This window comes from Prionailurus bengalensis, chromosome X (assembly GCF_016509475.1).
Source record: "Prionailurus bengalensis isolate Pbe53 chromosome X, Fcat_Pben_1.1_paternal_pri, whole genome shotgun sequence".
NCBI lineage: Eukaryota > Metazoa > Chordata > Mammalia > Carnivora > Felidae > Prionailurus > Prionailurus bengalensis.
In genome coordinates, this window is record NC_057361.1 from 1,894,716 (window position 1) to 1,921,801 (window position 27,086).

The 27,086-nt window shown below is 49.5% G+C and overlaps 1 protein-coding gene across 2 annotated transcripts in view; it reads right to left on the bottom strand.

Annotated features, from left to right (window-relative positions):
- MXRA5 (matrix remodeling associated 5) overlaps window positions 1-7,947 on the bottom strand; it is a 29,797-nt gene extending 21,850 nt beyond the window's left edge. For both annotated transcript variants that reach the window (XM_043570865.1, XM_043570864.1), the window contains exons 1-2: window positions 7,837-7,947; window positions 5,384-5,602 (exon numbers count right to left, since the gene is read on the bottom strand). In XM_043570865.1, the coding sequence (XP_043426800.1) occupies window positions 5,384-5,574 (191 nt within the window). In that variant the 5' untranslated portion in view covers window positions 5,575-5,602; window positions 7,837-7,947. The remainder of the gene's footprint in view (window positions 1-5,383; window positions 5,603-7,836) is intronic.
- Between the last annotated feature and the right edge of the window lie 19,139 nt (window positions 7,948-27,086).

Here is a 27,086-nt window from a genome sequence, read left to right on the forward strand (position 1 = left end):
GGAGCTTTGCATCATGTAATGACAGGAGGAGGTACTCCAGGCTAGGAAGGACCAAATTAAAGAACGAAGACTAACACCAGCACTGGTTTCACCAGGACCAGTGGCCATTTCTGATGGATTCTCCAAATTAGTTGTAAACATTTTGGTCTCTTTTGGTTTTCGTGTCACGTCAACATTGGCAAAGATGTTTTCTTGGCCAGTTTGAAAATTCTTCATCTCCGGGACGCCTGGGTGACTCAGTCGGTTGAGCATCCGACTTCGGCTCAGGTCATGATCTCGCAACGTGTGGGTTCGAGCTCAGAGCCTGGAGTCTGCTTCAGATTCTGTGTCTTCCTCTCTCTCTGTCCCTCCCCTGCTCGCGCTTTGCCTGTCTCTCTCTCAACAGTAAATAAACGTGACAAATTTTTTTTAAAAAAGAAAATTCCTCATTGCTACCTTACTGATGGCACAAGGGAATCCCCAGAGTCAATGCCTAGAGAAGGCATTCTAAAATGAGTGAAGAATTCTGTATTGGAGGGCAGTTGCTTTGTGCCACTGCTTCTGCTGAAATACAACACATGTAGCCTGACATTATTTATGACTTCCCCATAGCACCTAAATAAAAGGAAATAGATGTGTAAGACAGTGAAGGTGAAATGCTCATAGCTAAATACAACAGACAACACCAATTTCTTTCCTTTTTAAAAGTAAGTTTTTAATGATTATTTAATTTGGGAGAGAGAGAGAGCATGCAAGCGGGGCAGGGGGCAGAGAGAGCGAGCGAGAGAGAAAGAATCCCCAAGCAGGCTCCGCACAGCCAACACAGGGCCCGACTTGGGGCTTGAACTCACGGTTCTGACTCACGGTCAGATCATGACCGGAGTCGAAATCAAGAGTCAGACGTTTAACTGACTGAGCCACCCAGGTGCCCCATTCTTATAAACACATATGTGCCCAAACCCCGATTTCAAAGTCAAGATCTGGCTAATGACTCCTCTAAGAGCCAGCCTGAGGAAGCATCACTTTTCAGCTATAAACTCCAGGAAAAATAACCTCCAACAGCAAAACCACTCAGCTTGATCACTTGGACGTCTACAAAGAACGACTTTAAACACTGCATTGTTTTATAAGACCAACTTAGGCAAAGGAAACACTCGATGCAATGAAATGTATCCTGTCTCGTTAGGAAAACGCAATAGGGCTTTGAAGTGATGCACGGGTAAAATATAGTAAAAAGTAATCATGGCTGCTGTTTGCATTTAACTCACAGAGTCAACGGACAATTTCATAGAAAGGCTCCCCCTTCTGGATTAGACAGCATGGATATTGGACAGTGTCCAGAGAACCGTTTGGGCATCACAGCTGAGTGGGGATGTGTTAGTGGCATCCAGTGGGTAGAGACCACGGGTGCTGATGAACATCCCACAATGCATAGGATGGCCGCCCACAAAGAATGGCTCAGCCCTTAATATCAAGAGTGTTGAGATTTGGAAACTGCCCACGCGGAAGAGACACTGCCTGTTGGTCTATCTATCCATCCACCCATTATCTATCTATGTATCTATGTATCTATCTATCTACCTACCTATTCATCCATCCATCCATCAATCCATCCATCTTCTACCTATCCATCCATCATCTATCTATCTATTCATCCATCCATTAACCCATTCACCTGTTCATCCATCATCTACCTATCCATTGATCCATCCACCCATCATCTATCTATCCATCCATCCATCTGTCCATCCATCATCTACCTATCCATTGATCTATCCACCCATCATCTATTTATCCATCCGTCCATCCATCCATCTGTCCATCCATCATCCACCTATCCATTGATTATTGATCCATCTATCCATCCATCCATCCATCCATTCATCTTCTATCTACCAATCCATCAATCCACAGATCCATTCATTATCTATCTATCCATCTATCCATGCATCATTTATCTATATACCTATCTACTGATCCGGCAATCCATCCATCTATTGATCCATGTATCATGTATCTATTTTCTATCTATTATCATATATATCTATATACCTATCCATCTATCCATTCATCCATCCATGTATCATCTATCTATCTATCTATCCATCTATATATATATATATATAATCTATCTACCTATGGTAGTTGTTCAAGCCCCACGTCGGGCTCTGTGCTGACTGCTCAAGAGCCTGGAGCCTGCTTTGGATTCTGGGTCTCCCTCTCTCTCTCTGCCCTTCCCCTGCTCATGCTCTGTCTCTCTCTCTATCTCTCTGTCTGTCTAAAATAAATAAATAAATACAAACATTTAAAATATACTTGGAAAGTAATTTTTGAAAAATTTCTGGGGCTGTGTCCAAACAGGAAACAGCAGATCTCTGTTTCAATGCCGACTCAACACCCTGAAAAAACATCTGTGCGGGAATGGGAGAGTTCAGTAGCGTTTTGCCAACAATCCCTCATTCCTTGAGAGCATGCTGCTCCTTCTAGATGGCGAAAACACAAATCAGACCCTGAGTCCCGTCTGTATTAGACATCGCCCTTGGTTCTTCCTTCCCCCCGTCAACAAAACGCACAATGACACTAACATCATCTCCTTGCAGACTGATTTCCCGAGACAGTGCTGGGATATAAGACTGATTTAGTGGGCACCGGGCTGGCTCAGGCGGTTAAGTGTCACATTCTTGATTTTGGCTCAGGTTCATGATCTCCTATTTCATGGGTTCGAGCCCTGCTACTGAGCTCCACGCTGACACCATGGAGCCTGCTTGGAATTCTCTCTCTCTCTGCCCCTCCCTGATCATGTGTGCACGCTCTCAAAAGAAATACATAAACATTTTTGAAAAAGAGTGATTTGAAAAGGTGGCATGTAGATTCCTATGACCAAGTTAGTTGGGCGGAACTTATACACTTGCGTGCAGTGAAGCCATATTTTAGCTGTTTTGTTTTTTTCTTTAATATTACAGAAAACACCCGAAAATATTATTGCCATCAACAGGGGAAGGAAGGATCTCAGTATCTATGTACTGCTCCAGTGGCAAAGCTTTTGGGACCCAGTCATTTATAGTGTTTACCATACAAAGTCAGCTTAAAATGGGGCACCTGGGTGGCTCAGTCCATTAAGCATCTGGGTCTTGATTCTGGGCTCAGGTGGTGATCTCACGGTTCATGAGTTCGAGCCCCATGTCAGATTCTGTGCTGACAGTGTGGAGCCTGCTTGGGATTCTGTCTCTCTCTCTCTCTCTCTCTCTTTCAGAATAAAGTTAAATAAATAAAGTTGGTTAAAATGAAGCCACCAGACGCCTGGGTGGCGCAGTCGGTTAAGCGTCCGACTTCAGCCAGGTCACGATCTCGCGGTCCGTGAGTTCGAGCCCCGCGTCAGGCTCTGGGCTGATGGCTCGGAGCCTGGAGCCTGTTTCCGATTCTGTGTCTCCCTCTCTCTCTGCCCCTGCCCCGTTCATGCTCTGTCTCTCTCTGTCCCAAAAATAAATAAACGTTGAAAAAAAAATTTTTTTAAATGAAGCCACCAGAAACTATGTTCCAGTTGAGAAGCCAGGTTTCACATGTACAAAATACTTCACTGTCAAGACGAGTAGGGGACAAAAGCCGCGGAAATCGTAACTGAGATAAACACAGCCTGACAGGTCGTAGCCCAGTGCTGTTGTCTGTACAAAGCCACCGTGTAGCTCGCCGTGTGGGAGGAGGCCTGCGGCATCTTCCCTGCCCTGTTTTCCCACCCCACAGCCCAGAGCCCCAGTATACAGCAGGCGGCACATGCATGCCTTCTAGGCAGGAGCACAGCAGAAACCTGTCGTCCTGCTGGTCACTGTCACGCTTTCTAGGGGGCTGCACGACGCCCTGTGGGACGCCACGTCCTACTGTGTGCACTGCCAGGGGGTCGGGCTGGAGGAACCGGGGGGCTAATCACAGCCGGTGGGACCATAGGCTGAGAAAGACAGCAACGGTGCGGAGACAGGACCATCCTGCACATCAGGACACGCGAGAGAGGAGAGAAGTCACAGATAAAGACGGTTTTCCTTTCTACAAAGCACGGCTCATCCTACCTGCTGTTCCCTTTCTGTCTCCCACTTGCCAAATGGTAAGGCTGTAAGGGGGGGGGACTGGTTTAGCTATTGAAATCCCCTCTTCTAAGTGCGGGGGGTGGGGGGGCGGGGCCTGGGTGGCTCAGTCAGTTAAGCATCTGACTTGGGCTCAGGTCATGATCTCACGGTTCATGGGATCAAGCCCCGCGTGGGGGCTCTGTGCTGACGGCTCAGAGCCTGGAACCTACTTTGGAATCTGTGTCTCCTTCTCTCCCTGCCCTTCTCCCCGACTCGTGCTCTCTCTCTCAAGAATAAATTTTAAAACAAAATTAAAAAAAAAAACTTAACCGCCTCTTCTGGCAAAGTCAAACTATTTCCCCTACTGAGTTATCATGATTCTGGTTGGATTTTCAGATAGTCAAATCATAAGGTCTCTCAAGATCTTACTGAGAACATTACTCAATGGTCTACTGCCTTCGATTAGGGAACTTTCTATCTTACTGTCTTAACTTTTCATTCTCTTTTCCTGCTACAGGACTTTACAAATACAAGATTTTTTTTTAAGCTTCTGCTATAAGATGCCAAGCGCATTTACAATTATTTGTTCATTGGCCATTGCGTTTCACTTAAAACATCCCGTCTGTGGCTAGTCACCAAAGCCTAAGCTATTTTTGTTGTTTTGTAGGTGGTAGAAAATAGCTTACATTTTTTGTTGAGTAAGTCCAAATAATTGTTTATTATTTAATTTGCACATGAGTACCTGCAATTTAAGGCAACTAATATTTATGTATACAAAGCATTTATGCACATGAAACGATATTTTAAAATACAAAAATATATGTCTCCACATAAATCTATATAAATATAAATGTATACGAATGTAAAGCTACCTGAAATGCTGCATAAAACCTCTCATAAAAATATTCATATTTTAAATAGGTAAAAACTACAAGGACTTTTTATTCCCCCAAGAGCACAAGTGCATCATCCAGATAACTTACAGAATGTCGGAGAAGTCCAACTGATTTTTAAGTTATTTTTAGCAGTTTCTGAAGTCTATTGAAGTAATGTTTATATATTTATGTGTGTATCAGACACATTTGTATCTACTCTACGGTAGGCAATTGTTATCAAGGGAAATCTGTCGATACATTGAAGTTATCCAGGATGCCTGGTTATTAAATCATATGATAGCGTTCCAGTTGACGGATAAATTCATATAATCGCCCCCAAAGGATTGCATTTACAGAAAGTCGTACGCATTGACAGTTTCGTAAATGCACGTACATGTGTGAAAAAACAAAAACAAAAACAAACACGCAACGAAAGAGGCTGAAATTGTTCAGTAAGAATGTGGTACAAACCCCAGATTGATTCTTTCCACATGTTTAGAGATGCCGGCGGGCACAGAAGCCAGGGACCGAAATGTGCAGTGGACCTCGCTGGGGACGTAGCAGGCGCACGGGTGAGGGCAGGCGAGCGCGGCTGGTGGATGACCCCAGAGCAGAATCAGCACCACGGACAGGGCTGGCCACCGCGCCCGGGATGATGGCATCTTGTCCTGATTCGTTATCCCTGGACACCTGTCGTGGGACCACAGAAGGAGAGCCGTTTATTGTCAGGTAGCGCGCGCATGTGCAGCGAACGTTCTTCGAATTGTGCAAGATGGTTTGGGGCTTCCCAAGACATCACCGCATGGTGTCCTTCACTGACACAAGATATTCGGGCCAAGAGACTCGAAACTTATTTTCCTGATCTTTCCCCGCGATCTGGAACCATTATTTCGAAGGTCATCTCAATTCCTGACTTTGACGCTCCCATTTGGAAATCTGACGCTGTGACGAGCGACGGTATGGAATGGATGGAGACCAGACACACAAAAATATACGTACATGTGTGTTCATATATACAAATGTACAGATATTCGTGTATATATTTGCTTATCCATATAGACAGAGGAGAGATATACTGGTGTTTCTATAATAATAAAGTAACTGACTAAAGTAACTATAATATATAGTTTTGTGTATATAGTAACATAATATATATTATAATATTCTTATAATAATAAAGTATCTGATTAAAGTAACTATAATATATAGTTATATATAGTAATATATATATTATGTTTCTATAATAATAAAGTAACTGATTAAAGTAACTATAATATATACTTTTATATATATAGTAATATATACCATAATATTCCTATAATAATAAAGTATCTGATTAAAGTAACTATAATATATAGTTATATATACAGCAATATATATATTATGTTTCTATAATAATAAAGTTACTTATTAAAAACTATAATATATACTTTATATATATAACAATATAATATATATTACTATAATGTTTCTATAATAATAAAGTAACTGATTAAAGTCTCCGCCTCCAATGTTCATTCCGAGTCATTATATATTGTACATATTTGACTGAAAATAAACTTCTCAACAAGGTCGTTATTAAGAGTATACCCTTCTTTGAATGACATTCCTTGAGGTGTTCCATATGTCCTCTTACAGTGTTTAAAGGGTGCGCGCTCACTGAAGCAAAATGTATTCCACTACATGTGGGTGTATGCGCTATAGGGGAAGAAGTTGGTGAAATCCGACATCAGATAGAGAGGAAAGGAATTGACCCATAAAACATGTGCAGTCAAGAAACACGATCAGTGAGGCCATGCGCGCAAACATGGAAATGCGCAGATATTTCAAGCAACAGTTTAGAATATGCGTGGTTATTTATTATTATTATTATTATTATTGTTTTGTCCATGCTTTGCGCATCCGTTAATCATGTTATGTGTTTCTCACTTCTTGCAACGACTTTATTTAAAAATAATAATACACGTGTAAAGTGCGCAAAAGACACGCGCGTGCTCTGGGAAGGTGATAACCGCGGGCAACACGCTCTGATCCGCTCGCTCAGGCTAGGAATCCGGCGCTGTTGGTCCTTTAAACAACCTCGAGATAGACACCTTCTTCGGCCCGAGCGCGTCCTCTCTTGCAGCCTTTCCAGAGGAGGGGCTCAGCCTCCTGCAGCCTCCCCCGCCGACCGCGCCCGGAAAGCGCGCTGTGCCCGCGGGCCACCCGGGCCCCCGCGCGCCGACGCCTTCTGTAAAGCCTCGGCTCTGGCCGGGTGGTCCCCGGAGACCGAGAGCGCGCGCCCCAGGGAAGCCCGGACCTGGCGCCGCGCGCGGAGAGGCGCCCTGGGCCGGAGCCGCCGGGGCCGCCGGGGCCGCCCCGGGGAGTGGGGGGAGGGGAGGCTGGCCCCCGCCGTACCAGCTGGCCAGCTTCCAGCGCCGCTCTAAGGAAAATACGGGGTTTCCCGGAACGCGGCTCGGGTGGCCTTGCGGGGACCCGCGCAACAGGCGCCGTCCCTCCCGGGCGAAGACTTGTCTGGCTTCCGTGCAGCTCAGCCGCCAGCAGGCCGAGGGTCACCCACATTCCAGAGTTGGAGCAGGAGGCGGGGGGACTCTAGCGCCCTCCGGGGAGGCCCCGCGGCTCTGCAGTCCCCTCCCACGCCAGGAGGGCTCGGGTTCCCTCGGGGGTCCCACGGGCGCCTCCCTGGAGAGCAGGGATGGGTAGGCGCGAGGTGGCCCGGGAAGGGAGCGGAGAGGTTAAGGCGACGGGGATCCTCCCGCCAGATTCAGCCTGTCTGTCCTTCCCAAAAGGCCCCGCAAGCCCCTGGCCCAGTGGCCTGTGCGCCCTCGTCCTCGCCCCCACCCTTGGCCGACCCCCAACTGCCCCCGCGCAGCAGACCCCGCGCCCCCTTCCCCGCGGGCGCCCAGGCCGCCCTCGGTCCTCACCTGTCCTCCGGAAGCCGCGACACACGGGAGCGGGGCGCCCTGACTCACCGCCGGGGGTCCGCCGGGGCCATGCCCTTCCCGGGCCGGGGGCGAGGCGGCGAGGCTTCCCAGCTCGGCGCGGCGAGCCGGCGCCCTTTTATTCGCGTCGCCGAGAGGCTTCCCCGAGTCCACGCCTCGGCCCACCCCCACCCTGCCCTGCCCCACCCCGGGGAGACGGGGCGCGGGCCCGAGCCCAGGGACCCTGGCCGCGCGCGCTGCGCTCAGCCCTCCTCGCGCCTCTTCATCGCGCCTCGCCCGCTGCGGCTGCGGGAGCGGCCGGGGCCCAGCGCGCAGCGGCTTTGGGACCGAGTCCCGCCGGTCCCGGAGCCAGGCCGGGGACTAGGGGCCGGGGGCGCGCCGGGGCGCCGAGCGGGGCTGCCAAACGGCCGCCTTTCCTTCCGGGGAAGGGACAAGGCGCGCGCTTTGCACCCCTCCGCGCGGGCCGGAGTTTGCTCTGGCGGCTTCCCCCGAACCCGTGTGCGGGCGGGAGCCCCCTCCGGCAGGCCCGGCTGCAACGTGAGACCCGCAGCCACGCCCTCCCGCCTCTCCGGTGGCTCCTGGACGCCCGCCTCTCCCGACCGCCAGACTCGGCCTGCCCGGAAGGTGGGAGCGCGCTCCTCCCGCCCCCACGAGCGGCCTGCGGGGGGCAGGGCGGGGGCGGGGAGCCGCGGGGAGCCTCGGTGCCGGCTGCGGGAAGCTGGGGGCCACCTGGGGAGGGGGCGCGACAGCACGGCTGGAGAGCGCCCTGCGTCCAGGAGCCAGATGGGGTCGCAGGAGAAGGGCACCCAGCTTCCAGAAGGAATGAGGGCCTGAGAAAGTTAGGAAGGGATCAGGTGAGGACATTCCGCGCAGAGACACCCCACGCCCCCAGCCCCCGGAAGAAAGGACAGAGCTTCTGTGAAGAGAGAAAAAAACTAGGTGTCCAAAGGCCAAGATTCAGGAAAAGAACATTCCAGAGGTCCTGATAGAGCCTTTGCAAGGCCGGCCATGAGACGGGGAGTCGTAGGACGCGGCCGCAAAGGAGCCCGGCGTTCCGTTGCTTCTGATGCCTGGAGTCCGGGCTGCCTCGGTTTCTCCCAAGAAACACACGAGGGTTCCTCCGCGTCCCTTGCCCACGGTGGCATCCACAAGGTAGGTCATCAGTAGACGCTGGTTCCTAAGTGGCTTGATTCGCTTCCTCTATAGCTTTACTTTTCAGTAGTAAGTGCAGACTTATTTGGTGGGACTCGTATGAATTTATAAAAATCTTGTCCCCACAACATCTTCTCATGTTTGTTAATGGCATTGCCATCGTCTACTGAGCTGAACTGGAAACTCACATCATTCTGCCCGTGTGCCTGTCTGGGGGGACCTCACAGTCACCCGGTCGCCCAGTCTGGTGCATCCTGGCTCCTAAGATTGGTTGGGCCCAGTGGATGGGGCTTTATACCCACCTCTCCGGCTGCCTTGGGAGGGACGTGCATTTCCAGCCTTCTGGGCCTCCTGCCAGCCTCTTCCTGCACCAGTCCCTTGTTTTCTCAACGCCCAGTGGGTCACCCAAGCTGGGAAGGTTGCCAAGGTGCCCGTAGGTGACATTCGACGTGCCAAGCTCTTCCCAGACTGTCCCCACCCCCTTGCAGCTGCTGTTTTGAAGAAATGGTAGAGATCGTGCCTTCTTCTCTTCCCAGTGATGGGTGAACTGAATGATTGAGCAAACGAGGTTCAAATCTGCCAAGGAACGTGTAGATGGAAAAGGTCAGTCTGCAATTCACACAACAAATCCTTGCACATGGCATTACGGTTCTCAATGACTGTGCCACGAAAGAAAGAAATCAGTGCTTTGATGTGTTCAATCGTTTTGTTTGGACACTCACTTTGGCAGCATTGGTTTGCTTCGTCGGGCGTTGAGTCCATGGGTTGGGACCGTGTTTTAGGCATTGTGGAATCACCACCGGTGCCCACAGAGTTCCTTGAATCCACCAGAGGTAGAAACGCATGTCGGTTGAGTTACAGTCACGTGTTTGATCGCTGCTGTACCACGTGGAGGGTGGGGAGGAAAGAGAACGCTGGCTCCTTCGAATGCGCTTGGGGCAAAGGAGGGATATTGACGTCCATATTGCCGGGGGTCCATGGGATTCGTGCTACTGACCAAACGACATGTGTCCGGATGGATGCGTGGTGTACCTCGTGATTTTGCCAGCTAGTGTTTTCCTTGTCCCCATTTCAACCAGAATTTTGACAATAGCTATGCTGTGGACTGGGTGGTGTCCCCTCGAATGCCCTACGCAGAGGCCAGTCCCCTCCATGGGGTTTGTATCAGGAGGTGAGGCCTCTGGGAGGTGATGAGGTTTCCATGAGGTCCCGACGAGGAAGGGACTCATGCCCTTGCGAGTAGAGATCAGACGTCGCGATGTCTCTCTCGACCACGGGAGGTCTGAGCAAGAAGGTAGCCATCTGTGAGCCACGGAGAGGCCTCGTTCTGGAAGCCAGAGCCACAAGCATCGTGATCTTCGATCTAATGGCTTTGCCGGCTCAGTCCCCAGCCTCCAACTCCTGCCCTTGACCTAACTGTTCTTTTAAGGACACGGGGATAAGACAAGCTCATGGCTCAGAGGCTCCCTACAGTCCTCTGCTGTGGGGGACCCACCATCAGTGTGTGTCATCTGAATTATTGTGAGAACCTTAGGACCCGTCTTGTTAGAAGGGTACAGACGTCCCAGCGGTCGGTAACTGAGTCACACAGCGGGGCTGGAGCCACTCCCTCCTCCTGGTTTCCTGGCTGGGTGGCCTGGAATATGCCATTCGGCCTTCCTAACATCAGGTTTTCCACATGTGAAATACAGACAGTGATGCCCCCTTGCAACGCTGTGCGAGGCAGTAACGTATCTGCCCTTAACGCGGATGATCCGGTGAACCGACCGTCATTTATTTTTACTGCGTTCTTGTGTCTTTTGTGTCCCTTCCCCCAGCCCTTCCCCCTAATCAAGGCAGGATCCCTGCAGGGGCTGTTTCTGGCTGCAGGGACGGACGGGCTGTGGCTTTTGAATGGGAAAGTTTGATATTCCAAGCGGGGCCGTGCATGAGCAAAGAGTGACGTGGCTCTTTGCTTGACAGGGATTTTAAACCTCACTTCTGAGTCACGTGACTGCCCTGGCCGGCTGCTGTCAGGCTCCATCACCCCGGGAAGGACTGACCCTGAATCTCGTCCCATGACCAGGAGACAGAGAAAAGAGCCTCCACAGGAAACTTCTCCTCGCGTAGCTGGGAGCCAGGAGGCTTGTTTCCTTTGTTTGTTCACACACCGCGCGCTCGGAACTCTCCTGCTCCATTGCCTGGACGAAAACGCTTCCAGATTTTCTCGGCAGCATAATTTAAAGGGGAAAAGACATCAGAGGCTCAGGGCAGATCTCCCGAGCACAGTCGAGTTAGTGTCTCTGCCCACGAGGCTGGGGAAAATTTTGCTCAGCCAGTAGGGCAGCAACGTGCAGAAAATGCATCGTGTGCAGCTGGGAAGTCAGTCGGGCCCGTGGTGGGGACTCCGCTCCCTGTGACGCGTGTCTAGAAGGGATTCTGGGCAACAGGAAGGGTGTTGACCCCTGGCCGCCCGTTAGGTGAGCAGAAGCCCCTTGAACAAGGAAGGTCACGGGCACATGGTCCTTCACGCTGGGTCCCCAAATGCTGCCGGGTGGAAAACCACCACGGGGGGATGAGGTCAGGGAATTATCAGTCTGTGCTTGGTCCCCACCACGCAGGCCAGCGACAGGCAGACGGGGGGGGGGGGGGGGGGGGGGGCGGGGGGGGGAGCAGGCGAGGGGGCGTCCGCGCATTCCAGAGCACGGCCTCCAAGGCTTCCATGCTGGATGGCACTTTGGTAAACACCAAGCCCTTTGTCCCTTTGCAAAATAAAAACCACACAAGGTCTCGACCTCAACGTGAAAATATTCACTGGAGAAAGGGGTCCTACAAACGGTGAATATGCAAAGTTCTACAAAGTGTTGTAAAGACTTTTTTAAAAAAGATTTTTTTTTTTTTGGACGACCCATTTTGGCCATGCGAGCTGTCTCTAGGAATGCAAACCCAGTAGCTTCTAGGGTATTTCCGGGGGAAGCTGGCCCAGACGCCAGAATGAAGGAATGTCATTAAAAAGCTCCTTCTGAGGCTGAAGGCTGCTGAGACCCAGCCCTTCAGCAGGTCCCCTAAGGACATTTGCCTTGGGATTCCTTTTGCGAAGTAGGTTGCGTAACCTCACTGATGGACAGAAGATGCCTTCTGGACACGGTTTAGGCCATTCCGAATCCTTGTGCACAGTGGCCCTACCCTGCACGTCAGGGAATAGAAATGTGCTGATTTCCCCCATTGGTATAAGGGCACGTGTGTGTTGGTCTTAAACATCCGGAAACAAAACGAAACGAAACAAAACAAAGCAAAACCCAAGCAAAACAAAACACCCAAATGAAATCCAAAGAAATTATCCACATGCCTTGGAATGTGGTGTCAAACGATGTAAATACAAGTCATTTATGAATAAACTGGGGGAAATACATGACTCAAATGATTATATAAATCTCTGGAGGAGAAAATGACACGCCCACACAAGACACTGAATTCTTACAAAGGGGAAAAAAAGGCTAAGAAAAGATTTAACTGAAACAAACTGTGCCGTGTGGTAACCATTTCTAATGAGGCTTCAAACTTGGATACCTCCTGCAAGAGTTTCCTGGGGCTGCCTTAACAAATTAGTACCAAAAACAAGGGGTCTTAAAACTACAGGAATGGGTCGTCTCCCAGCTCTGAACACCACAAGTCTGAGATCCAGGCAGGGCTGCTGAGATCCAGGAGGGGCAGGGCCACTGAGATCCAGGAGGGGCAGGGCCACTGAGATCCAGGCAGGGCAGGGCCGCTGAGGTCCAGGCAGGGCAGGGCCGCTGAGATCCAGGCAGAGCAGGACCCCTGAGATCCAGGCAGGGCTGCTGAGATCCAGGAGGGGCAGGGCCACTGAGATTCAGGAGGGGCAGGGCCACTGAGATCCAGGAAGGGCAGGGCCCCTGAGATCCAGGCAGAGCAGGACCCCTGAGATCCAGGCAGGGCTGCTGAGATCCACGAGGGGCAGGGCCACTGAGATCCAGGCAGGGCGGGACCACTGAGATCCAGGCAGGGCAGGGCCACTGAGATCCAGGCAGGGCAGGGCCACTGAGATCCAGGCAAGGCAGGGCCGCTGAGACCCAGGCAGGGCTGCTGAGATCCACGAGGGGCAGGGCCACTGAGATCCAGGCAGGGCGGGACCACTGAGATCCAGGCAGGGCAGGGCCACTGAGATCCAGCAGGGCAGGGCCACTGAGATCCAGGCAGGGCAGGGCCGCTGAGACCCAGGCAGGGCAGGGCCGCTGAGATCCAGCAGGGCAGGGTCTCTGAGATCCAGGCAGGGCAGGCCACTGAGATCCAAGAGGGTCAGGGCCGCTGAGATCCAGGCAGGGCAGCACCACTTAGATCCAGGCAGGGCCGGGCCTCTGAGATCCAGGAGGGCAGGACCACTGAGATCCAGGCAGGGCCGGGCCACTGAGATCAGGACAGGGCAAGGCCACTGAGATCCAGGCAGGGCAGGGCAGGGCCCCTAAGATCCAGGCAGGGCAGGGCCGCTGAGATCCAGGCAGGGCAGGGCAGGGCCCCTAAGATCTAGGCAGGGCAGGGCCCCTGAGATCCAGGCAGGGAAGGACCCCTGAGATCCAGGCAGGGCAGGGCCCCTGAGATCCAGGCAGGGAAGGGCCGCTGAGATCCAGGAGGGCAGGACCACTGAGATCCAGGCAGGGCCGGGCCACTGAGATCAGGACAGGGCAAGGCCACTGAGATCCAGGCAGGGCAGGGCAGGGCCCCTAAGATCTAGGCAGGGCAGGGCCCCTGAGATCCAGGCAGGGAAGGACCCCTGAGATCCAGGCAGGGCAGGGCCCCTGAGATCCAGGCAGGGAAGGACCCCTGAGATCCAGGAGGGCAGGGCCGCTGAGATCGAGGCAGGGCAGGGCCCCTGAGATCCAGGCAGGGAAGGACCACTGAGATCCAGGCAGGGCAGGGCTCCTGAGATCCAGACAAGGCAGGGCCCCTGAGATCCAGGCAGGGCAGGGCCGCTGAGATCCAGGCAGGGCAGGGCCGCTGAGATCCAGGCAGGGCAGGGCCGCTGAGATCCAGGAAGGACAGGACCCCTGAGATCCAGGAGGGGCGGGACCACTGAGATCCAAGAGGGGCAGGGCCACTGAGATCCAGGCAGGGCAGGGCCACTGAGATCCAGGAGGGGCAGGGCCACTGAGATCAAGGCAGGGAAGGACCCCTGAGATCCAGGCAGGGCAGGGCCCCTGAGATCCAGGCAGGGAAGGACCCCTGAGATCCAGGCAGGGCAGGGCCCCTGAGATCCAGGCAGGGAAGGACCCCTGAGATCCAGGAGGGCAGGGCCGCTGAGATCGAGGCAGGGCAGGGCCCCTGAGATCCAGGCAGGGCAGGGCCACTGAGATCCAGGCAGGGCAGGGCCCCTGAGATCCAGACAAGGCAGGGCCCCTGAGATCCAGGCAGGGCAGGGCCGCTGAGATCCAGGCAGGGAAGGACCACTGAGATCCAGGAAGGACAGGACCCCTGAGATCCAGGAGGGGCGGGACCACTGAGATCCAAGAGGGGCAGGGCCACTGAGACCCAGGCAGGGCAGGGCCACTGAGATCCAGGCAGGGCAGGACCACTGAGATCCAGGCAGGGAAGGGCCCCTGAGATCCGGGAGGGGCAGGGCCGCTGAGATCCAGGCAGGGCAGGGCCGCTGAGATCCAGGCAGGGCAGGGCTGCTGAGATCCAGCCAGGGCAGGCCACTGAGATCGAGGCAGGGCAGGGCCCCTGAGATCCAGGCAGGGCAGGGCCCCTGAGATCCAGGCAGGGCAGGACCACTGAGATCCAGGCAGGGAAGGGCCCCTGAGATCCGGGAGGGGCAGGGCCGCTGAGATCCAGGCAGGGCAGGGCCGCTGAGATCCAGGCAGGGCAGGGCCACTGAGATCAAGGCAGGGCATGGCCACTGAGATCCAGGCAGGGCAGGGCTGCTGAGATCCAGCCAGGGCAGGGCCACTGAGATCGAGGCAGGGCAGGGCCCCTGAGATCCAGGCAGGGCAGGGCTCCTGAGATCCAGGCAGGGCAGGACCACTGAGATCCAGGCAGGGAAGGGCCCCTGAGAACCGGGAGGGGCAGGGCCGCTGAGATCCAGGCAGGGCAGGGCCGCTGAGATCCAGGCAGGGCAGGGCCACTGAGATCAAGGCAGGGCATGGCCACTGAGATCGAGGCAGGGCAGGGCCGCTGAGATCCAGGCAGGGAAGGACCACTGAGATCCAGGCAGGGCAGGGCTCCTGAGATCCAGGCAGGGCAGGACCACTGAGATCCAGGCAGGGAAGGGCCCCTGAGATCCGGGAGGGGCAGGGCCGCTGAGATCCAGGCAGGGCAGGGCCGCTGAGATCCAGGCAGGGAAGGACCACTGAGATCCAGGCAGGGCAGGGCTCCTGAGATCCAGGCAGGGCAGGACCACTGAGATCCAGGCAGGGAAGGGCCCCTGAGATCCGGGAGGGGCAGGGCCGCTGAGATCCAGGCAGGGCAGGGCCACTGAGATCCAGGCAGGGAAGGACCACTGAGATCCAGGCAGGGCAGGGCTCCTGAGATCCAGGCAGGGCAGGACCACTGAGATCCAGGCAGGGAAGGGCCCCTGAGATCCGGGAGGGGCAGGGCTGCTGAGATCCAGGCAGGGGAGGGCTGCTGAGATTCTGGAGGGGCAGGGCCACTGAGATCCAGGCAGAGCAGGGCCACTGAAATCCAGGCAGGGCTGTGCTCCCTCCAGAGGCTCTGGGGGAGGCTCCTTCCTGCCTCTTCCAGCTTCTGGGGCTCCAGGCATCCCTGGGCTCTTGGCTGCGTCCCTCCCGTCTCTGCCTCTGCCTTCACGTGGCTTCTCCTCTGCGTGTGTGTCCCTCTTCTGTGTGTTACAATGGCACCTGTCATTGGATTTAGGGTCACCCTGATCCCGGATGAACTCATATTGACTCATTACATCTGCAGTGACCCTATTTCCAAATAAGGAACATTCTGTGTTCCATTTTGAGGGGACACCATTCACCCCTGTCCAGTAGCCGTCCGCTCTATCCGAGGGTTAAGTATGTTGCATTACAATGACAATAGAGGTAATAAGCAACCTTATAGCAACCTTAAAATGCCATGTTTTTTAACTAATAATAGAAATATTGCAATTTAGGGAATAGAACCATGTCGTGTTTTCTGGTTGAACATGTCGGCTCCTGATTTACTGTAAACTGATGTGGCTGGATGCGTTTTTCTTCGTTGGCCTGGCTCCCTTCTTTCTTTTCCTCCTTGGAAAAAGGGCCTTCACGCGGGATCGGCCAGGCTCCTGCAATCCTTCGATGGCTGGCTGTGGTTGGCTGGCACAGAGACGGTCCATCCCTTCCGACTATACAGAGTGACCCCCTGGGGCTGCCTGCCTATCTTGGCTCATGGCTCCTAGTCCTGTCTTCCGAGCCACCAATGTTGGGTCAAACCTGTGACCTCTTTTGGCGACCGTGGGAAAGCAAACATGGCACGTGGGACAGGGTCTTTCCAGCCTCCTTGGGATTCTCTCTCTCTCTTTCTCTCTCTCTCTCTCTTCATCTGCCTCTCTGTCTCTAAAATAAAATTTAAAAAAAAAGCTTTCTTTTTTTGAATATTTATTTTGGAGACAGAGAGAGAGAGAGAGAGAGAGAGAGCGCATGAGTGGGGGAGGGTCAGAGAGAGAGGGAGACACAAAATCCAAAGCAGGCTCCAGGCTCTGAGCTGTCAGCACACAGCCAGACGCGGGGCTCGAACCCACGAACCATGAGATCATGACCTGAGCCAAAGGCTTAACCGACTGAGCCACCCGGGTGCCCAGAGAAACACACGCACCGAACAGCACAATCTGAGCCCCTGGGACCATCAGCCTGACACGAAAGGGCTGAGTGCACACGAACGAGGGTCTTAACAGATGAGACCCGTGTTCTGATGAGCCACCTCCCACCTCCCCACACGGCCCGAGGGAGCAGGAAGGAGGGGCTGCTTTTGTTTACTGAGCCACATTGATCCTGGATCCTTACATGACACGCGCCAAGACGTGAGGTTGTGTAAGTTTCCAGAGAAGACTAAACATTTCAGGACCGTGAAGCGAGTAAAAAGCAAGTAACATGTTCCTACATAAACCTCAACCCTGGGGCCAAACCACCTATTCAACACCTGGAAAATGGGACCTTCTTTTTTTTTTTTTCTTTTTTGAAGGAACACAGATACGATACACGTGCTCCCCACATACGGAAACAATAACCTGTATATATCATCTACGCGGCGAAATTAATTGCAGATGAGGACGCTGTTGGTATAATGGCAGCGTGACCTTGATGCGGGGAAAGCGTGTGCGACTCCAGAAGCCAAGTGACCTGAGCCTTTGTCTAGCTCTGGTTGTTAAAAACTCCCATGTGACAGAAATCACAGCTCGGGGGCTTAACTCAGGAACAACTGAGTTAACAGATATCGCTGGGCATCCCTGTGCTTCCTGTGTATTTTTCTTTAGAATAAATACGTGTACGTGCATGTTGTGGTGGAGACACCTCATGACAGGCTTTGCTCGTCTACAGCCTTTTACAATGAAGCATTCGGGGCTCATGGGTATGCATCCAGGGGGACCCAGTAGGGAAGACGGTTGGGTCTCCCCATCGGCGGATAGAGACCATCCATTCACGTGTCTGAAATAAAGCATATACACCGTGCTTTACGGGAACAACAACAAAATAATGTAATATTCTTTTATTCAAAGCCAAGCCAGTTTTCTGGCTGTGCGTTCAGGCATGAAGGGCCCTGGCAGAGTCTAAGTCGTCCAAGAGACTCGTAATGGAAATGGAACGTAATGAAGGAAAAGTTAGTGGGTACGTCGTATTTGCTGGTTCACTCTGAAGGGGAACAGGGACTAGTTTTCTGTGCAATGCCGGCCTCAGCAATGCATGCTGTTCCATTTTCCAGAAGCCACTTAGAAAATCATGGGACCCCCCACCACGACGGTCAGGCCATCGAAACGAAAGACTGGGGCTAAACGCGGGTCTCCAGTGTCTCCGCCCAGGGTCCTACACCATTATAAGACTCGGGAGCAGCTGAGGAATATGTAAGAACCACTCTGTGCCTTTTCTGTAGAACCACGTGAGAGAGAGAGGGTGCATTTGCCAAGTGAGCATTTTGCAACTGGCACAAGGCCCTGGAATAATTCCACAAAGAAATATCACGGGGAGAAGAGCAGGCAAAGTTTATGTTGCCTCCGTATGGGCAGAAGTCTGCAAACTATTTACACACCATCTCTCAATGTGCCAAGGCCACGGATAAATAGCATGTAGGTTTGTCTGCGAACGTTTGATGGGAATCAACGGACACCTTTCTAACTGAAACGGGTTCGGTGCCCAGTTTGAGGATTGCTGTTTTAAGCCAACCGGGATTGCGCCATAACTCCTGTCACCCACGGGATAGACCAGAACAGGTTTTGCCCGTCTCCTGTGTCAGGGACACGCAGCTGTGTTACCATCCAAGAAATAAGAAAATACAAGAAATAAGGAGAATGTGGAAGAAATAAGAGTGCCTGGAAAGTGCGAGAAGAAGTGTAGAGTGACCCCATGGGCTGCCTGCACATCTTGGCTCATGGCTCCTTCTCCGCCAATGTTGGGTCAAACCTGTGACCTCTTTCGGTTGCATTGGGCCCACCTGGATAAGCCAGGACCATCTCCTTATTTTGTTAAATTTTTTTTAATGTTTGTTTATTCTTGAGACATAGAGACACTGCACGAGCAGGGGAGGGGCAAAGAAAGACACAGAACCTGAAGCAAGCCCCAGGCTCCGAGCCATCAGCACAGAGCCTAACGCAGGGTTCAAACCCATACACCATGAGATCATGACCTGAGCCGAAGTGGAACTCCTGACTGAGCCACCCATGTGCCCCCCCCCCCATCTCCTTATTATAATATCACCTGCCTGGCAACCTGAATTTCATCTGCTGCCTTCATTCTCCAGTGCCATGAAAGGGAACGTATTCCTTCCCTTCAAATTGTTTGAGTTTCTCTTCTAAGAACCATTTTTTGGGGGTGCCTGGGTGGCTCCGTTGGTTACGCATCCAACTGTTGATTTTGGCTCAGCTCATGGTCTCACAGTTTGTGGGTTGGAGCTTGGGATTCTCTCTCTGCCCCTCCCCCACCAAAACAAATAAATAAAAAAAAAAGTAAGAACCATTTATCTGCATACATTGCCCCATCTTCTGTTAGATTTCTTCTTTGTTTTAATAGACATCCTTTGCATATTCTAGATATTAACCCCGTGGATAGGGGGTGGAGGGGTGTACCTTTCTGTCTAGTTTATATGTTCCTTTTTTTCTCAGATTTCAAATGCTTCAGGGGGATACATTGAGGCACACTTTTCTTTCAATGACATACATGTGGGAGTCATTAAAAACCAGATTGCCAGGTGCCTGGGTGGCTCATTCAGTTAAGTGTCTGACTTTGGCTCATGTCAGGATGTCACAGTTTGTGGGTTTGAGCCCCACGTCGGGCTGTGTGCTGACAGCTCAGAGCCTGGAGCCTGCTTCGGATTCTGTGTCTCACTCTCACTCTGCCCCTTCCCCACTCACATTCTGTCTCTCTTTTAAAAATAAACATTAAACTTTTTTTTTAAAAGCCCAGGTTGCCAAAAAGTTCATAGTCTTAAAATAAAATGAGGTTCATTTTGTCAGTGTGAGAAAAACACAACTGATTTCCTTTCAGAGAAGTCAGTGCATTCATTTGATGATGTTTGTTACCCCCAGAGTTTAGTCTGTAGGCACAAAATCATCAGAGGACCACTGAGAGCAGAGCCGGAGGCCAAGGCTTCTGTGCAAGTCATTTACTTGAGGACAGAGAGCCAGGAACAAACTTCAGGAAGTGGGGGGAGGGTGATGCGGAGAAGGAGGGAAAGCCAATTTGAGGACACGGTGGTGAATTAGCCATCGGTGTTGGCAACTGGACCGGACTTTCTGAGGATTTTAAATAATCTCAGGGCTCTGCGCTAGAGAGATGACAGAGAAAGATCTTTATACATCTTTATACATCTGCCTATATCTCTCCATTGGTCCGTCCCTTTGGAATGAGCTGGAAAGATTCATACGACAGCTGCATGACTCTAGCCAGGATAGATTCTTGAGAAGTGAGTGAAGCAACAGCCACTGGCTTCTGATAGATTGGCTCTTCTTCCATAGCATTGAAAATTACAATAATGCCAACCGTAATGATTATTGTTCTTAGTACAAGAGTCCCATAGGTATGTCATCACTGCTTGTTTACTTTTGTTTTTCCAGGATGTGATGACCTCGCCCACATTCTGGAGCAGCATAATCTCCACCTCTTCAAAAAAAAAAGAGAACAAAATAAACGTAATGACTTCTGCAGTAAAGAAGACTGGATAAAAACTGAAAACTTGTCACCGAGAATAGATGTGACATGGTGTGGGAATATTGGTCCCACTTGCTTTAACCCAATTGATGGCTTGGACTGGCTTATAAGAAAAAATAAAATTGGGTAATAATCTAAGGTCAGACTATGGAGGTGGTTTGGGACGGTGTGGTGGTTTTGTGAGGGGAAAGTAATAAGGATCTTGGAACCTAAGTGAGGGGATAACCTCACCATGTTAATCCATGGGGGTAGGTGGGTAGACAGATGGATAAGTAGGTAGGATGATGGATGGATGGATGGATGGATGGATGGGTGGATGGTTGGGTGGCTAGATGATAGATAGATAGATAGATAGATAGATAATTGATAATGGATGGATAGATGGATAGATGGATGGATGGATGGGCAATAGATACATATATCTATAGATAGATAGATAGATAGATAATATATGGATGAATAGGTAGATGATGGATGGATGGATAGACAGGAGATAGATAGATAGATAGATAGATAGATAGATGATAGATAATAGATGGCTGGCTGGATGGGTGATAGATAATAGATGAAGAGATAGATGGATAGATAGGTATATGGATTGGACAGATGATAGATAGATAGATAGATAAATAGTAGATGGATTGATAGATGGATTGATAGGTGATAGATAATAGATGGAGAGATAGATGGATAGATAGATACACAGGTAGATACATAGATAGATACATACATTGGATGGATGGATGATACATAGATAGATGATAGATAGATAGATACCTAGATACATAGATAATAGATTAGATAGATGAATGGATGATAGATAACAGATGGATACATGGATGGATAGGTAATAGCTAGATAATAGACGGGTAGATAGATAGATACATACATACATACATACCTAGATAGATAGATATCAAAATTAAACATTACTGTGTGCCAGCCAAGTACACTGGAGTTTTGGGATCCATGTAAATCAGGGATTCTCTACATAGGCAATTCAATTTCATATTAAATTCTCCTGCATTGATTGCCCAACTCTCCACTCAAAGCCAGCTAGGACCCACATGTCATGAGTATTGCATTAGCTTCGTGAGAGAACAGAAGAGGACACAGAAGGGCAAAGAGAAGCCAAATGAAATGAGACAGAGAGAGAGAGGACTTGGCAGGAATGGAAGACGTTTTGCTTTTCCCCTTAAACTTTATTTTGCTAAATCACCCAGAGCATGAAGCTCACGGGGCAAGACTGGATGACAGAGGAAAGGATAACCTGGCCTAAAGTGCAAGTTAGGGGACGGGCGGTTAGGGGACCAAAGGACTTCAGGCATGCAAGGATAAACTTGTCAATATGCACTTGTTCTTGGGAGCTCCCAGCAGACATCTCAGGAGTTCATTCTGTGGCCCCCATATCTTCAGCGAAGGGAGCAGGTAGCACTGATCTGTCGGGATGGTCCCGGCAACAAGGCTGGCTCAGGACCGAGCGATGGACAGGGCAGAGTTTCCCAGGATGCCTTTCTCCTTCCTCGTGGCGACCCATCCTCAGGTGCCACCTCCTACCTGGAGCTCTATGTCTGCAGACGGCTGCCCAACTCTCCTCCCAGGTAGACCCAACCTTGTGCTCCCTTATTTTTAGGGGCACCGAAGATACAGAATCCCCTGTACCCGTTGTTAATCCAAAACCACCCTTTCACTGGACGTTCTGGATTCTTATTTGCGGAATCTGGCAAGCCCACCACTGGCCATTTGCATTTTCAGAAGTAAAAGGTAAGGAGGTTGGATTTAGACCAAATACCTGGCTCTCGAACATCAGAATTATTATTATTCATTCTTCTTATTCTTACTATTTATTTTCTTGTTGTGATTATTTTGGTTGCTTTGGGTGGGAGAATGTCCCTGTCTGCCTCAAATCACACTCTGTGAGGGACTATAGGGGTACCCGTCCAAAGTCAAAGCTGGTTGCTGAGTTCTGTGCCTCAGCACTTGGGTCATTTCTCAAGGTCCGGATGCTCAGGGACAAAGATAAACCCCCGTACCCACAGGAAGTGGAGGCTTTTCTTTGAAAATAGAAATGCAGACTGAATGTATTTTTGAAAATTCATCTCCATATGTGATACTCAAGTATTAATCCTAGTCTCCTTTGATCATCTCCGCCTCGTGCCTTCTGGGTGTTTCTAAAGTATGTTCCACACATTTGCAAACAATTATATGACCAGCATTTGAAAATACAACTGACGTGAGTTCAAAAGACTCGAACTTCTTCATCCTGGTGCTGGAGTCAGAAGTAACCTTTGATGATATCAAAACCCTTTGGATCTTCAATCCAGCGACATCCAAAACGGGGGGAGGGGCCTGGGGAAGGAGAGTTGGCATTTTTAGAAATTTTCATTTGAACTGTTCTTACAGAGACCACAACCCAGAAAAAAAAAAATCTGCCGTGATTTTGCTATAACAGGATACACTATAAATGGGAAATATAACACATTCTAGGTGAATCATGCACGTGGCGAATACCCGTTACAAGTGGAAGTGAGATTAGTAGAAATGAGGATAAACCGCGGTCAATGGCACATCAGAGCTGAAAGCAAAAAAAAAAAAATTAGCTTAATAAAGAAAGACAAGTGCATCTACTTACATAATTTTGGCAAAGACCTTGAAAAGTGCAGCCGCTTACCCCACATGCACATGGTAACTGTGGCTAAGCAGGTAGGTTAGAAGGAGGAGAACGCAGTGGTCAAAAAACAAGTTGATCAGAGGCATTTCAAAGCGAATGAAGCACGTGGCAAGTAGCCAGCCGTTAAGTTGATCCACATCTTGGAAGAGAAACGTGATAAAGAAGCCAGTTTCCACATGAGAAAATAAAGCCTTCGCCGGAAGAATGTCTCCTTTCTTTTTCGTTTCTTGTTTCTTCTTTTTTCTTTTCTTTGTAAGTAACTCTTACAGTTACTGGTCATCTGGGAATTTGTGGTTGCAAATTGTTAACGTATAATTTGTTTCTAAGATTTCACATGGTGCCCTGGCATTGGAGCACATGCCCTTTGGGGGTTTAGCTTTGGTTTTGAGGGGGGGAACGATGAGCCACTGTGGGAGTCTTTCTGAATACTGTTTACTTTGAAAGAGGGCTAGGGTTCCTCTTTGGCTCATAACTTAACCCGCATTGAGTTAATGGATTGTGAGAGCAAATCTGTTTAAAAAAAAAAAAGAATTTTTAAAAAAATTTTTTAGTGTTTACTTATTTTTGAGAAAGAGAAAGGGAGAGCACAAGCTGGGGAGGGACAGAGAGAGAGAGACAGAATGTGAAGCTGTCAGCACAGAGCCTGACGTGGGGCTCGAACTCACGAACTGTGAGATCGCAACCTGAGCCAAGGTCAGACACTCAACCGACCGAGCCACCCAGGCGCCCCTAGAAACCCAAAAAGAAATTTTAAGTGTAGATGTAGTATCGGGGTATATGGAGTAACCTGGGGTGAATGTGTTTCATGGAATTCTGGTAAGAGCTTTTGAATATAAAATGGGTGCTTTCTAATTTCAGTATATAGGGTATCATGTGTGTTGCTTTGCAATGATAAGAACCATAATATAAGGATGTGAGAAATCCTTCTAGAGCAGGCTTTTTAAATAAATCTGTAATGTGCATATGCATCACCCAGATTCTGGCCAGTATCGGTGATCTGACGAACTTTGCGTGATGGAGAAAAAAATCAACTGCTCATGGCTGAAGAGTTCCAAATGCAAGAAATTCAGTCACAAATATATTCTTTCCATCGGTCCGTTGGTGATGACTTTGCCTGTCCAAAGGGAAGACGCCATTTTTTGAGCCCGTAGGAGGAGGCGATGTCATGGCGAGGCAGGAGGTAATAGGGAACAGGAGGAAGAAGAGAAGAGACCGATGGTTGAAATAGAGGCATTCAGCCAGGACTCCACTGGGCTCCAGTCTATTCAAGAAATACCCTTAGAAAGTCTCATTGTTCGCCAGGTGGATGTCCTACCAGCCGTCTGCCTTTCCTGACACACCCACTCCACTTTATCTGAAAGACGCTCTTATTAGTTCTAAATATGTGTCTTTTTCTTTCTATAAAAGTAATTTCTTGAAGAACCACTGGAACCAACCCGACCTGAAGCCCAACCAGTAACAACCACACACTGTGATCACTCCTTCCTCTCGAGCCCATCAGCAAGAGACGACAAATTTGTCACCACGCGGTGTGATGGGAACATAAAATGGCCAGGGGTACAGAGGGAAAAACAGAAGTCTGGGAGCTTCAACCCGCATTGTCCCTTTGCAACTGAACAAAATGGGGAAGTCACAGGGCTGTCCCCAATTCTGCACTTCCAGAAACAAATGATTTTCTTTTTCACAGCTCTGAGGCCTTCAGGAGCACGTGGGAAACAGATATGCAGAGTCTCTGGTTGAGAAACTTCACATTGAGAAAAAGCCGTTGGCACCTTGTAGAAACCACCAATGAAAAATACCTCGACAGAAGTCATCGATTCCAAGTCGAGGGGCCCAACTGGTGGCTGAGAACTGGTTTCTCCGACAGCCCCGCTCCCAGTTTGTGTTGGAACAAAGTCACAAGGGTGTTTCGTATCTTCTTACGCATAATCAGCTATTTCTGCTTGAACGGGTTCACCATTTTCCCCTCAGTTATAATCTTCTGCTTGGAGAAAGATTAAATAGAAAAAGCAAAAAAAAAAATTTTTTTTTCTAGCAAAAAGTTTCTGTTTCACAAAAAAAAAATTCCCCATTTATTTATACTTTGAAAGAACTCCAAGATCCTGATGTGAAAAGAAAAAAAAAACCCACATATAATAATTATGCTGAGCCCTGAAATGCTCTGTTGTATAGACTAGTGGTTAAGAACTCAGAGGCTGAAGCCAAACCCTGAGTTCAGACTCCAGCTCCCACTTGAATAATCCCAATAGCCCTGACTCACTAGTTTCAGGAAGATAATGTCTGTGAAGCAATTAGCACAGGACTTAGCGCACAGATAACATTCAACCAATATTATCGTGATGGTTTTATAGCACTTTCCTTCTTTACAATGGAGGAGTCAGTTCATGGCCATGTTTCTCTTCATTTTTTTTGTTTTGTTTTGTTTTATCAACCAGACAAGTAGCTTTCTTTTATGCCTTACTATTCCAGACATGCTACCTACGAACAAGATGCTGAAGCCATGAGATAGTTTTAGATAGATTTGTGTGCAGAAAAGGGTAAACCATTAGCATGTGAAAGCGTCCCCCAGGGAATGATAGAATACCACATGCAAACAAAAATGACCACCAATATGAAGACCAGGGAATAATGATTAATCATACTCCATGGCTCTTGCCAAAAATGATCTCAACAAGCAACGTTTTTAGGTAAATAATGTGTGGGAGGTTTTTCATTGGATAGAGCCAACACATCCATTGGAATTCAAAAAGCCAGTTCATGTGTGGGAAGGGCTCTGTACTCAAAGACCTTTGATAGACTTTGCCAGCCCCCTCTATCTGCATGAGCAAAGCCAACCTCTTGCCAGGCCTAACTCACTGTCTAGACACGGAGATAATCTGCTGATTAGACCCAAGCATGGAAGCTTTGTAAGGAAGCCAGCTGCAAATGTAAGGAGCCAGATTACGCCCGCCATATCTCACCTCCAGTAGTCACCGCGATCCAACTTACAATGGCTTCTTTTGAAGCAGGCAACATTAGCCGCTGACCGTGATGTTTTCTTTGCAATCTAAAATGGCATGCCTCTTGCAACAGTGAGTCGTGTGTGTGTGTGTGGGTGCACGCGCATGTGGGCGCATGTTGCCTTATTTGCCTGGCTTATTACTCTGGCCCTAACAAACACTTCACCCTGTATTGGTGGTTGCGCAAATGTGACAAAAATGTGAACACATGCAGGGCTTGAACTCAATTGATTTTGCACATTGTTAGGAGGCTGTAAAAATGCTACCTTGCTTGTGTTTATGTTTCTTGTGTATCAAAAGGGCTCATGACTTATGAATTTCTAGGAACCTATTCAAGGGTGTGATACTTCCTGATCACCTTTGTGATTTACTTGGGAATCCTTTAAGTGACTGGACATTTGCTGTTGCTGAGATTTGATTCAATGAATATGTGTTACAAGTTAGTAATGAATGGCAGCTTTTATTGCTAATGGGAAAAGAGATACACAAAATCTATTAATCTCTAAAAATTGAAACCCTTTGTCATGGACTGTCTATGTCAGAGTTTCAAAACTCTATAAACCATTGTTTATAGACCATTTAAAATAAAGCTTTACATGAGTTAAAGATCATGTCTTCTGCCCATTTTTGATTGGATTTTTTGGGTTTTTTTTTTTGGTGTCAGTTGTATACATTCTTTATATATTTTGGATACTAATCCTTTATCAGATATGTCATTTGCAAATATCTTTTCCCATTGGGTAGGTTGTCTTTTACTTTGCTGGTTTCCTTTGCTGTGCAAAGCTGTTTATCTTGACATAGTCCCAATTGTTTTTTGTTTTGTTTTGTTTTTGCTTTTGTTTCCCTTGCCTCAGGAGACACATCTAGAAAAATGTTGCTACAGCCCATGTCAGAGAAAGTATGGCCTGTGTTTTCTTGTAGGATTTTTATGATTTCAGGTCTCACATTTAGGCCCTTTATCTGTTCTGAGTTTATTTGTGTTATATATAGTGGAATTAAAATAAAATAAAATAAAATAGATCATGAACGTAAGCTGAAAGTTGAGGTAAGGCGTAGAGCATGAGGCAAATACGTTGAAAT